Genomic DNA, 13,026 nt, shown 5'->3' on the forward strand with positions numbered 1-13,026 from the left:
AGACGTCTTATCCAAGACAATCCCACCAACCCAGAGCATTCAGCATTTCTGGATGGATCTCATCAACCCCAGGGGCCTTGCTACTGTGGAGTTGTTTGACTACCTCAGTGACTGCCACCAGGGAAATTGATGAAAATCCTCCATCAGCTTCCAGCTCTGCCCCTACTGTCTAATGCAGGAGTTCCTCAAAGTGTTTCCAGCGGTGGATTACATCCTCAGTTGAGGTCAACAGAGTCCCATCCTTACTGTAGATGCTTGGAAGGTTCCCCATTTTCCCCTCCTGAGGTGCCTCACGGTCCACCAGAAGCCCCCACACAGGACTCCATTCAGGGACTCCAAGAAGGCCGAATACTCCAAAATGCTGTTCAGTGCATACGCACAAACAACAGGTCAGAGTTTTCCCCCCCGCCACCCGAAGGTGCAGGGAGGTGACCCTTTCATCTAACGGGGGTAAACTCCAATGTAGCAGTGCTCAGCCGGGGACTCATGAGTATCCCCACACCCCCTGGTGCCTCACACCCTGGGCACACTCCAGAGAATAAGGTCCAGCCCCTATCAAGGAGAGTGGTTCCAGAGCCGAGGCTGTGCGTGGAGGTGAGGCCACCAGATCTAACTGGTATTGCTTCACCTCCTGCACAAGCTCTGGCTCCTTACCCCACAGCGAGGTGACATTCCACACTCCCAGAGTTAGCCCCTGGAACCTGGGTCTGGTCCGCTGAGGCCCTGGACTTTCACTGCCACCCATGGAAATAGCGCACTCGACACCTGCGGTTCTCCCTGCGGGTGGTGAGCCCACAAGGTGGAGATGGAAGGTCCACGTTGCCTTTTCGGGCTGTGCCCGACTGGGCCCCATGGCGACCCTAGCTACCAGGTGCTCACTGACGAGCCCTACATCCAGGCTTGGCTTCAGATGGTGGCCCTGGGCTTCCTCCGGGCTGGCTCACATTTCCTCTGCCTGGTTCTGTCATGGTGTCTTGTGGACCATTCTTAGTCCTGGCATCTCACCTGAGACTATTTGCCATGGGAGACCCTACCAGGAGCACAAAGGCTCCAGACAACACAGCTCTCAGGTTAATAATGGCTGGCACACAAACCTCTCTACACCACGATAAGGTGATGGTTCCCTTGTGGTAGTGTACTTAAATTGCAGGTCAAGGCTGCAGGGATTTGTTTTTTTTTTTGTAAAGTTTATCCAGCAGCTGTACATGAAAGTAAAAGCATCACACAACTTTTGACACTTCTACAACAACATTTATTTTAGTATAGCTCATTTTGTATTAAAACAGTTACACAAACAAAATGGTTTATTTTACATTTTATACGTCAGTCACTTTTTTCTTATCATAAATCTGGACTAAAATAATAGTCTGAGTCCAATATACACAGAAAACCGCTGAAGACAAATAAGACTTGCACTTTGAAAATTAAAAAAAGATTCACTTCAAGCAGCCGTCGATGAGCATCTTTCTCATAATAATTTTCTATGGATTAATTAAGATTAGGATGATTGGAAATTTAACATAATTCTACTCAGAAAGGTCTTCATGTGTATAATTAAGACTCCAGACAGAGGTAGGCTTTTAACTTCATATTCTTACAAGTGTGTTGCTTTCTCATGTTGCTAAGCCACAATTTGAGCCATGTCGCTGAATATCACTGAGCCTTTTCTCCAGTTTGTCTGCCAAGGAGGTGAGCCGTGAAGTCCTCAACATCTGAGGCACTTGCCTCAGCTGCTCCTCCGGAGCGTGGGCCAGCCACGCTTTGATTTGTTCCAGGAGCTTCACTCTCTGTCTGTGCAGAGCCGTACCCCTGGAGCGCCTCGGTATGCCTGCTTCCTGGATGTGTCTGTTGGCGACAGAGGATGGTTTATGAGCCACAGAAGAGGAAGATCAATCTGGAGAGGTCTACAGAAGATCACACCCACCTGCTAACAAATTTCTTCATTTTCCTCACACGCACACTGTGAGTGGAAAAAAATCCAGAGAGGAAAGACCTGAAAAAGTCACCTGAAAAAACAAAATTTGGAAATAGCTTTAGTTTTAACACAGACTATGTTGTTTTTTCCTTATTAACATCTTGTCATCATCAATCGCTTTTCCGGGCTCAGGTCGCAGGGGCAACAGCTCCAGCAGGGGACCCCAGACTTCCCTTTCCCATGCCACATTGACCACCTCTGACTGGGGGATCCTGAGGCGTTCCCAAGCCAGTGTGGAGATATAATCTCTCCACCTAGTCCTGGGTCTTCCCCGGGGTCTCCTCCCAGATGGACGTGCCTGGAACACCTCCCTTGGGCGGCGCCCAGGAGGCATCCTTACCAGATGCCCGAACCACCTCAGCTGGCTCCTTTCAATGTGAAGGAGCAGCGACTCTACTCCGAGCTCCCCATGGATGACCGAACTTCTCACCCTATCTCTAAGGGAGACACCAGCCACCCTCCTGAGGAAGCCTATTTCGGCCGCTCGTACCCACGATCTAGTTCTTTCGGTCATGACCCAACACTCATGACCATAGGTAGAGTAGGAACGAAGATTGACCAGTAGAACGAGAGCTTCGCCTTTTGGGTCAGCTCCCTTTTCGTCACAACAGTATGGTAGAGTGAATGCAATACCGCCCCTGCTGCGCACGATTCTCCGGCCAATCTCATGCTCCATCGCCCCCTCACTCGTGAACAAGACCCCAAGGTACTTGAACTCTTTCACTGGGGCAAGGCCACATTCCCTACCAGTAGTAGTCAATTCATCGGTTTCCTGCTGAGAACCATGCCCTCAGATTTAGAGGTGCTGATCCTCATCCCAGCTGCTTCACACTCGGCTGCGAACTGATCCAGTGAGTGGTGGAGGTCGTCGGCCGATTGAAGCCAAACAGGACACATCATCTGCAAAAAGCAGTGATGAGACCCTGAGCCCACCAAACCGGAAACCCTCGTCCCCTCGACTATGCCTCGATATCCTATCCATGAACAGGATTGGTGACAAAGGAGGCCAATATCCACCGGAAGCGAGTCTGACTTACTGCCGAGCACCCGAACACAGCTCTCGCTTTGCAAGTACAGAGATTGGATGGCCCTGAGAAGGGACCCCCTCACTCCATACTCCCACACTTCCTTATTAACTAAAAAATAAATTAATACACACAGGTCTGCAACCCCAATTCCAATGAAGTTGGGACGTTGTGTAGAATGTAAATAAAAGCAGAATACAATGATTTGCACATCCTCTTCAACCTATATTCAATTTAATACAGAACAAAGACAAGATATTTAATGTTCAAACTGATAAACTTTGTTGTTTTTGTGCAAATATTTGCTACTTTTGAAATGGATGCCTGCAACACATTTCAAAGAAGTTGGGACGTGGCAACAAAAGACGGGGAAATTGATGAATGCTCAAAGAACACCTAAATGGAAACAGGTGAGTGTCATGATTGGGTATCAAAGGAGCATCCCCAAAAGTCTCAGCCATTCACAAGCAAAGATGGGGCGAGGATCACCACTTTGTGAACTGCAAGAAAAAATAGTCCAACAGTTTAAGAACAATGTTTATCAATGTTCACTTGCAAAGAATTTAGGGATTCCATCATCTACAGTCCATAATATAATCAGAAGAGTCAGAGAATCTGGAAAACTTTCTACACGTAAGCGGCAAGGCCGAAAACCAACATTGAATACCCGTGACCTTCGATCCCTCAGGCGGTACTGCATTAAAAACCGTGTGTAAAGGATCTTACTTGCGTGGGCTCAGGAACACTTTGTCAGTTAACACAGTTCGTCACTACATCTTAGCGACTCATCTCAAGTTAAAACTCTACCATGCAAAGCGAAAGCCATACATCAACAACATCCAGAAACCCCGCCACTTTCTCTGGCCCCAAACTCATTTGAAATGGACAGACGCAAAGTGGAAAAGTGTGCTGTGGTCTGATGAGTCCACGTTTCAAATTGTTTTTTGGAAATCATGGATGTCGTGTCCTCCAGACAAAAGAGAAAAAAGACCATCCAGATTGTTACCAGCACAAGTTCAAAAGCCAGCATCTGTGATGGTATGGGGGTGTTAGTGCCCATGGCATGGGCAACTTACACATCTATGATGGCACCATCAATGCTGAAAGGTACATCCAGGTTTTGGAGCAACACATGCTGCCATCCAAGCAATGTCTTTTTCAGGGTGACGTCCCTGCTTATTTCAGCAAGACAATGCCAAGCCACATTCTGCACGTGTTACAACAGCGTAGCTTCGTAGTAAAAGAGTGGGGGTACCAGACTGGCCTGCCTGCTGTCCATACCTGTCGCCCATTGAAAATGTGTGGTGCATTATGAAATGCAAAATACGACAATGGAGACCCAGACTATTGAACAACTGAAGTTGTACATCAAGCAAGAATGGGAAAGAATTCCACCTACAAAGCTTCAACAATTAGTGTCCTCAGTTCCCAAATGCTTATTGAGTGTTGTTAGAAGGAAAGGGGATGTAACACAGTGGTAAATATACCACTGTCCCAGCTTTTTTGAAACATGTTGCAGACATCCATTTCAAAATGAGCAAATATTTGCACAAAAACAATAGTTTATCAGTTTGAACATGAAATATCTTGTCTTTGTGGTGTAGTCAATTGAATATAGGTTGAAGAGGATTTGCAAATCATTGTATTCTGTTTTAATTTAGATTTTACACAATGTTCCAACTTCAATGGAATTGGGGTTGTACATGGCTGTCCATGTTGTACAGGCTACATAATCACCCAGAACACAAGGATCCAAGTACCTTGTTGAGTTTGAATCTCATTCTAAAACCGATAACTGAGCATAGGGGAAAGTACACACCTCCATTTGTAAGGTCCTCACAGGAACCACACACTGTGTCATGGAAAACTGAGCCGGGAAAGAGCACAGTCTGTCCAGTTGTGCATTCCGTGTGTTTTATGCACGGCTCTGTGGCTGAAGATGTGTGTGAAAAGGAGACATTGGAACACTTTTCACACACAGTGTTCATTTGTGGTGTACCTAAAAGACAACAACAAAAGCATTGTGGGTTAAAGAGTCTCACATGCTCTGCCAAACTGCACTCAAGGTTCTTGAAATGGAGCAACATTTCCACCTCGTGGACATTTGCCATTAATGCAGGTACAACAGAATTTTACCAAGATATATATATATATATATATATATATATATATATATATATATATATATATATATATATATATATATATATATGAAAAACAGTATACTTTCTCTTTGAATTGAGGTACATTTTTTCCCATCCCATGGCACAAATCAATATGATATAAACATGTATATTTTGTTACTTCCCAGCTGCTCTTCACACTTCAGCTTATTAAGTGGCAGTAATGCACTTTCTGAACCGTCAGGGTGAGCAATCCTGCTCTTGGAGATCACCTGTCCAGCATGTTTTCTCACGCTTCCTTCCCCACCTACCGCTAATTATCAGGTCTGCTCAGCCAATTAAGCTCTCAGAAACACTAGAATGGACTAATCAGAGCTGTGGTTAGAGCTGGTACACCTGTAAATCATACAGGGTGGAAGACCTCCAGGAGCTGGTTTGTTGACCCCCTGGTTAAGCGATTATTTAAAATTTATGTTATTGTTTTGCTCTTAATTCATGAATTTCTTTATCAGTGTGAAATAAAAATGTACATACAATACATCACAAGAGCAATTAAATGAGTGATCTGTCATACTTTATGCAAAACTATTAATTTAATGTACAACCTTGCAAGGTTGTGATGCAAGTTTATTCCCCTCTCATACCTTTGGTTCTGACACCGTGTCCAGGTCCACACTCTGTGTGGTGGACACAGAAGTCCCCTGTCCAGTAGAAGCCCTCCTGGCACCGACACACCCGGTTGCTAACAGGCGAACACTCCGCTTCCACCTCCAGGTTGTAGATGCAGAAGTTGTCGCAGTAAAGACAGCGAGGGAGGAAGTTCCACAGGTCCGTGAAGTGGTCCTTTCTACATGGCACGCACACTGTGGACGTGGTGGCAGTGCAGTGTGCCGCCATATGTGTGCCAGGCGGACATTTGTCGCACGTGAGGAGTTCACCGGTTTCCGGGTTGTGGTGTTTGTAAGTGGGTGTGGCTCCTCCAGCCATCAGTGGGGCGGCGGGGAACACAAGGAGGAGCGCCGGTAGTAAGAGCTGTGGAGAGGAGCCGTGAATGTATCACTGTCACACAAAAGTACTGTCACAAAAACTCTCATTTAAGGGCAAGTTCAACACTTTAAAACCAGGTTCTGTTTTTAGATGTTTTTGGGTAAATCATTTGGGGCAATAAGCGAATTTAATCTGTGGAGTACTGATTAATGTAATTTCTCCCAGCTCTTTATGTATTTTACTGCCCCTTACAAAGAACCACATCGATATATTCCTCATTTTGAATTTACTGAAGGTCACTTTGAAAATCAGGCCTTGGTCTCCACAGACAGCATCCATCTTGTGAAGGGACCCAGAAAATGAGTCGTGCAACACTTTTATACCATGTGGGTGTTACAGTGGGTGTGGTTTAGTCTATATGTTACGGCTCTCACAAATAGGGGGAGCCCTCCCTGTAACTGAATCTTGCACATGCATAATGGAAGTGAAACTTAACTCTTTTTGAAACTAAACCAGGTTCCAGACACTTTTATACAGATAACAAATACAAACACTTGATAACTAACATAAAATAAGGAGATATTATCTAACATTTAGAACACAAATACTGTCACAATTTTTGGTGAACTCCACTGAACAGGCAAAAATTTCACTAGAAGTATCTGGAGGTAAATGTGTGTATATAAGAAACTTTTTTAAATGACCGATTACGCGCATCTCGCCTTATGCTGCATTCATGTTGGCTGTGAGTAGCAGACTGTAAACCAATCGGTCACACCTGCTTTAGAAACCCCCCCCCCAAAATACAAACAAAACAAAAAAAAAAACTTTTGTTCCTTACCACAGTACGACGGCATTTTAGGGCCACATTGAATTGATTTTTTTTTAGACTTCGAGAATAAAGTCATAATATTACGAAAATAAAATCGGAATTTTATGGCTTTGAGAATAAAGTCATAATTTTATGAGAATAAAATGTAATATTTCAAGAATAAAGTCATAATTTTACGAGAAAAAAAATCATAATATTACGAGAATAAAGTCGTAATATTACGAGAAAAAAGTCGGAATTTTATAAGAATAAAGTCGTATTTTTATGAGAAAAAACAAGTTTCCCTGTCAACACACATCAACACAGCTAACGTAGGCTAACGCTATAATGTGGAAGCAGCCTTAGAAGGCTTTTTTTTTGGAAACAGCCTTATAAGTAATTAACTAAACAGCGCCTCAAACTTGGGTTTATGAGCAAGCAAAACCGTTTTATAGAAGTTTGACGTGGATGCGGCGCAACAGAGAGGAGTCACGTAGGCTGTTTTGTGCGCTGTCAAGGTTTCATTTCCGGAATCACGCTTTTTTCTTTCCGGATTATGAGTTTTTTTTCTCGCAATATTACAACTTTATTCTCGTAATATTACAACTTTATTCTCGAAGTCTAAAAACAAAACAAACAAACAAACAAAAAAAAACAGTGTGGCCCTAAAATGCCGTTGTACCGCAGAGACAAGGACAAACCAGATGTTGTTTTGTCTTTAAAGCAGACCTGCATTGAAATAAATGTGGTCAGATTTCAGAAAGAAATAGCTATGTATTTATAAGACCCTTGTGAATGCAGTAAAGTAAATCTGTAAGCCCAAATTTGTAATTCAGCGGAGAAATCTTCATTTAAAAATGACAAATTTGCAGCTAAAATTTAGCCCTCTGTGAAAACAGTTTGTACAGCCGTATCATTTCCATGATGTCAGGGACAAGACGACACGCTCCCGCCTTCAGTCTGATCCCGCATTGAAATTGATTTTATGTTAGTAATGTTACTTATACACGTCCTGGTTTCAACATCCAAAAGTAAACTGCAATGAATGTGAGATACAGATCTGTGTGCTCAGATCAGCAACGACATCGACAGCGTGCGCCGTTCTTCACCGACGCCTCGCTTTCTGCCTCCGCTGTGCTTACCGAGTTGTGCTTAGTAAACGCAGAAGCGGGCCACTCACATCGCCCCCGTGTCTGCTGTGCAGCCGGCACCACGTCCCTGTCTACTGAATGGAGGTGCAGCCAACTTGGCACAAGTCCAGAGAATACGCTTGCTGTTTTGATGCGAGCGGCCAGTAACACCTGTTGCTGCAAGGACAGACTTTCCGCAGCGCCGCACGTCTTGGTAATCGGAGGTGCAGAGCTCCGTGGCCGCTGAGAGAGGTTTATAACTTTTTAATGACTTGGATTCTTTGCGGGTCCTGCCTCCGTACCCCGTGACGGTACCGCAGGCAAAAGACAGTAGATTTTCAATGCGACACCACTCAGTCAAACGGGCGTATGAAAAAGTCCCCCAAAATAATTTTCAAGCACAAATAAAAGAAATGTGTACTCACCAAACGTGCCGCAAGACAATATGAAGTTTTAAAAAAGTAGATCCTTCCGTATAAGACAAGAAAAAGGTGCAGATGCAAACTGACGTAAATTCACAAATTACAATTGGCGCAATGCATGCTGAGAGAGGGTCTTGTCCATGACGTCTCGGCAGCGTCCATGATGAGAGGGACAATTTGTGGAGGGCTAAATTTTAGCTGTAAATTTGTTATTTTCAAATGAAGATTTCTCCGTTGAATGACAGATCTGGGCTTGCAGATTTACTTTACTACATTCAGAAGGATCTCATGTGTAAATATGTCATTTTTTGTTCAAAAAATCTGACTGCATTTTTTTCAATGCAGGTCTCCTTTAACAAGGAGGGAAAGCAGACAGCAAGAGATGGATGATTTAAGTGCAGAGAGTCTCCTGGTATTAATCAGCAAAATGTGAATGATTTGTATGGTATTACAGTGAGAAATTAATCTATAACCTCAGAAAATGTTAATTTTTTAAGCTGCCATCAGAGCCCAGGTTATCTGTTTTAATAATGAAGATGTGCAAAATGCTAAAACTCTGTTGTATCTTTAAATTAAGGACATTATTGTCTACATCATTACCTTTGAAAAATGACAGTGCCTCACATCAGTACCTACAGTCTGCTGCTGCTGCAAATGACAAGAATTCTGCTATAACGACCACTGTGATGAGTTTTCTGCAGCATTCGCCTCCTTTCCATTCGGCAATGCTTATGCTGAGTCATTACAGCTCAATTGCTAATGATGGGCTACGTTTTACAGAATGAAAAGATCTGAAATTTTGGCTTCAGAGAAGCACGTGAGGACCGGTGAACATCTTATTTTGGGCTATGTTGGTGTCTTTCAGCATGCAAAATAAAATACAGAAATATACAGGCCTATCAAGATGCTTGTGAAGCCTTTTTGCTAACTGCAGGATCCTGGTGACCACTGGGGGTCGCCTTTGCTTGTAAAATTATTGATGCATTAACGTGAACATTTTAATGTTGCAGGTGGTAAATAAATGAGAAGCTAATTTTAATTTCTATATGTCGAACTCCAGTTCATGAACAACTTTAAAAAAAAAATCTGATTTACATTCATACAGTAGATGCAAGATGGTGGAGACTTAAAAATGTGTTTTTATTAGTCATCACACAGTTTCAAAGTAGAATTCATTAATGATATCTAAGTAACATTTACGGACAAAATCTAGAGAGTATCTCCAGGGAAATGTACTTTAGAATTTCTGTTTGCAAATTGTTACAAAGGTTTTCTTTAATCCACAAATTTTACTCCACAACTTTTCCAGTGAGGGTTACAGAAATAAATATTTTGTTATGTTTATGTTGTCTTTTTTCAACTTGAGGTGCTCAGTCTTCCTTCTATCAAATGATGGAGCCTTTCATCTTCACCACATGAACTGAAGATTTAACTGGGTGTAGTTTTGCTGAGATACCTTCACCCTCGAAAACTCTGATCTCCATCTCTCAATATTATTATGCTGTGAAATCTTTGCATTTCAATTAATATAATTTGAGATCAAGGCATGTATTCTTGACTCACTTTAAGTATAGCTGCAATATTACCTATCAGAATATGCTTCACTGTGAAGGTTTCATTTCAAAGAAATGGAAATACATTATTTCACTTTACAAAAAGGAAACAAAATCACAAAAACAGTGTTTAAGCAGAAATGAACACATCAAAGTGTACCTTGATTAAATTATTTTAACAGAATGTCACTGCAGATGTGCCACTGAGAATAATGAAGTCAATAAAGCTCAGTAATGTAAAATAATTTGATGCAGCACACATGAAATAAACAGCATCATCAGAATCGAAGTGGTTAGTGTGCTTGGTGTCAGTGCGAAAGGTTCTCTGTTCAAATCCCACCCGTGCCACCTTTCTCCATGTAATGTAGAGTTGCATCCAGTGTAAAACTTGTGTCAAATCAACATGCAGATCCACTTTGCATGTGCTGTGGTGACCCCTAGTGAAAACAAGGGAGCAGCCGAAGTGGCTTACTGATTTTTTTTTTTTTTTTTTTTTTGTTATCAGAATCCATCAATAGAATTCAAAAAGTTTTACTGTTGATCAACTGTTAGATTGATGAATTAATTATTTCAGCTTTACCCATATCGTGCCACACAGAGATTATTTCATACCTCTTTGAATGAATCTCAACAATGTCACTGTAAAACCTACTACAAAAATCAATCAATTAGAAAATGCAAGTATGAAATAGATATACCTGAAGTGGAGAAGTCTTTATGAATGCCTATTTTACTGGAAATTTGCTTTATTTTGATCATTCTGAGTGCAGAACTATGTGAAAAACCTGAAGCAGACAGTATCCTTTTTACTGCTACATATTAATGTGCTCCAGCTACATCAGAATATTCTTCATTCATTATTTTATCAATGCACACTGTCTGCACTGTCCCACTCTTTTTTTTAATGATCTGCAAACATCTAATATTATTAGATTTCAGGGATCTTTTAAATATTCACTCTCAGAAAACCTGCACTAAATATCTACAAATTTATTATATAGTTATTAAATAGCATCCTGAATGGAATCAAAATGGATTGCTGTTACATTCATGCACTTTCAAGAAAAGAAGTTACACAAGTTTTTCAGTTACATTTCTTCTCATTTATATTCCTCATGTAAGTTTTTCCCCCATACTTTCTTCCCAGAGAAATTGGTACAAAATACTTTAGAGTTACAACCCTTATAAATTATGGGTGTTTTTTTTTTTTTTTAAAGCGCATTCTCACATTACTGCAATTAACTAATCGTCACATCAGTCTGAGCTTCATTTAAAGTATATGTTTAATAATGTTATAGAGCGAACTTACCATGTTGCTGTAGTTTGGAACCTGGGCAGAAAAGGTTTTCTGAGATGGATTTACTTCCTTTTTATAGTCTGTGCAAAGGAACTGTATTTTCTGTGTGGGTGTTCTGCGGCTTTGTTGGTTAGATCACAAATCATAGACCTCTTAAAGGTCAGACAAAACTTCCACATGTACATATTGTTGAGTCTTGAATATAATAACTAACAGAAGGGTATTACAATTTTATGAAACATGTAGGAAGCATTGTAATTAGGATCCATTCAGACAAAGTGCAGTGTCATTAAATAAAGTTGTTTGCTTCTGCTTCTCATGTTTTCATGAGAAAATAAGTTGACATTTGCAATCTTTTAAGCAAACTTCCTTTTCATTGGAAGTTGTTGAGTGTTAAGAAAATCTGACTTTTTTGGGGGGGCGGGGGGGATCCACAAAAGCAGCTATTTGATCTCATGAAAGCAGTTCTGTTATAATGTTATGTCAGGTGGCTTTTTGATTTTGTGCAACATTTTTGATTTTGAGGAACACTTTTTCAAATTAAAGTAGGCAGTCACAAATAATTGTGGGGTTTTTTTTAAGTTTAGATCTATGCTTTTTTTCTCAGTTGCCTACAGTCTTTCATGTCTGAATTATTTATTTATTTAGTTTTAATCCATCAGCCTAATCGTCTGTTTCAAAGTAATGTTTCTGTTTTTTAGTTATTACATTTATTTTTTAAACTTGTTTTTAATTGTATTTTTGTTTCTCTAATTTTATCATGTGAAGCAGTTTTTCTTTGAAGGTGCTATACAAATAAATCATCATCATCATTATCGTTGTTAAATAGCACAACAGCTGAAAAAACAGTAATTACATCCCACCAGGGGGCAGCAATTCGTACATCATTTCTCCTCCAACATCAGCTCAATTAGCCTCGAACCTGTAAAATCGTGCGAGATTATCTTATTTTGGACAACTACTATAGTGCACACTTTTAAAGCACGTCATGGCATTTAGGTGTAACCGGAGTATCACTGTTCCTTTCCAGAGTTTATGGCGTATCTCCATAGTAATAACTGGTGCATTATGTCAGACTGCTGTCCTCTGTGTTGGCATTAAAATGTTTCTGATGGTGGTTTATGCATGTTAAAAATGAACATAGGCAAATGAATCAGTCGGAAGTAAGTAACCATGCTGCAGGAATCAGGATTGCATAATAATACAGATGGTCTGCAGATTTTATTATTCACATCACAGTTTAGGAAATACAGTTCTGCACCACATACATTACAACCCCTGACAAAAATTATGGAATCACCTGCCTCGGAGGATGTTCATTCAGTTGTTTAATTTTGTAGGAAAAAAGCAGATCACAGACATGACACAAAACTAAAGTCATTTCAAATGGCAACTTTCTGGCTTTAAGAAACACTATAAGAAATCAGGAAAAAAAAATTTTTGGCAGTCAGTAACGGTTACTTTTTTAGACCAAGCAGAGGGGAAAAAATATGGAATCAACTCTGAGGAAAAAATTATGGAATCATGAAAAACAACGCTCCAACACATCACTAGTATTTTGTTGCACCACCTCTGGCTTTTATAACAGCTTGCAGTCTCTGAGGCATGGACTTAATGAGTGACAAACAGTACTCTTCATCAATCTGGCTCCAACTTTCTCTGATTGCTGTTGCCAGATCAGCTTTGCAGGTTGGAGCTTTGTC

General features: G+C 41.0%; 1 protein-coding gene across 1 annotated transcript; it reads right to left on the reverse strand.

Annotated features, from left to right (window-relative positions):
- Positions 1–1,454: 1,454 nt before the first annotated feature.
- Positions 1,455–11,396, reverse strand: LOC117513357 (tumor necrosis factor receptor superfamily member 11B-like). The gene is made up of 5 exons (XM_034173574.1): positions 11,336–11,396; positions 5,768–6,155; positions 4,820–4,999; positions 1,925–2,006; positions 1,455–1,845 (listed from the first exon to the last, which is right to left on the reverse strand). The coding sequence occupies exons 1-5, from the start codon at positions 11,336–11,338 to the stop codon at positions 1,614–1,616; spliced, it is 885 nt and encodes a 294-aa protein (XP_034029465.1). The 5' UTR covers positions 11,339–11,396; the 3' UTR covers positions 1,455–1,613.
- Between the last annotated feature and the right edge of the window lie 1,630 nt (positions 11,397–13,026).

This window comes from Thalassophryne amazonica, chromosome 7 (assembly GCF_902500255.1).
Source record: "Thalassophryne amazonica chromosome 7, fThaAma1.1, whole genome shotgun sequence".
In the NCBI taxonomy this organism is placed as follows: Eukaryota; Metazoa; Chordata; class Actinopteri; order Batrachoidiformes; family Batrachoididae; genus Thalassophryne; species Thalassophryne amazonica.

Excerpts from the sequence above, each read along its gene's own strand:
- LOC117513357 (XM_034173574.1), bottom strand. Across the intron at positions 5,000-5,767 it reads ACACGGTGTCAGAACCAAAG|GTACACCACAAATGAACACT; the intron begins GTATGAGAGGGG and ends GTTGTCTTTTAG. Across the intron at positions 2,007-4,819 it reads TGAGGACCTTACAAATGGAG|GTGACTTTTTCAGGTCTTTC; the intron begins GTGTGTACTTTC and ends TTGTTTTTTCAG.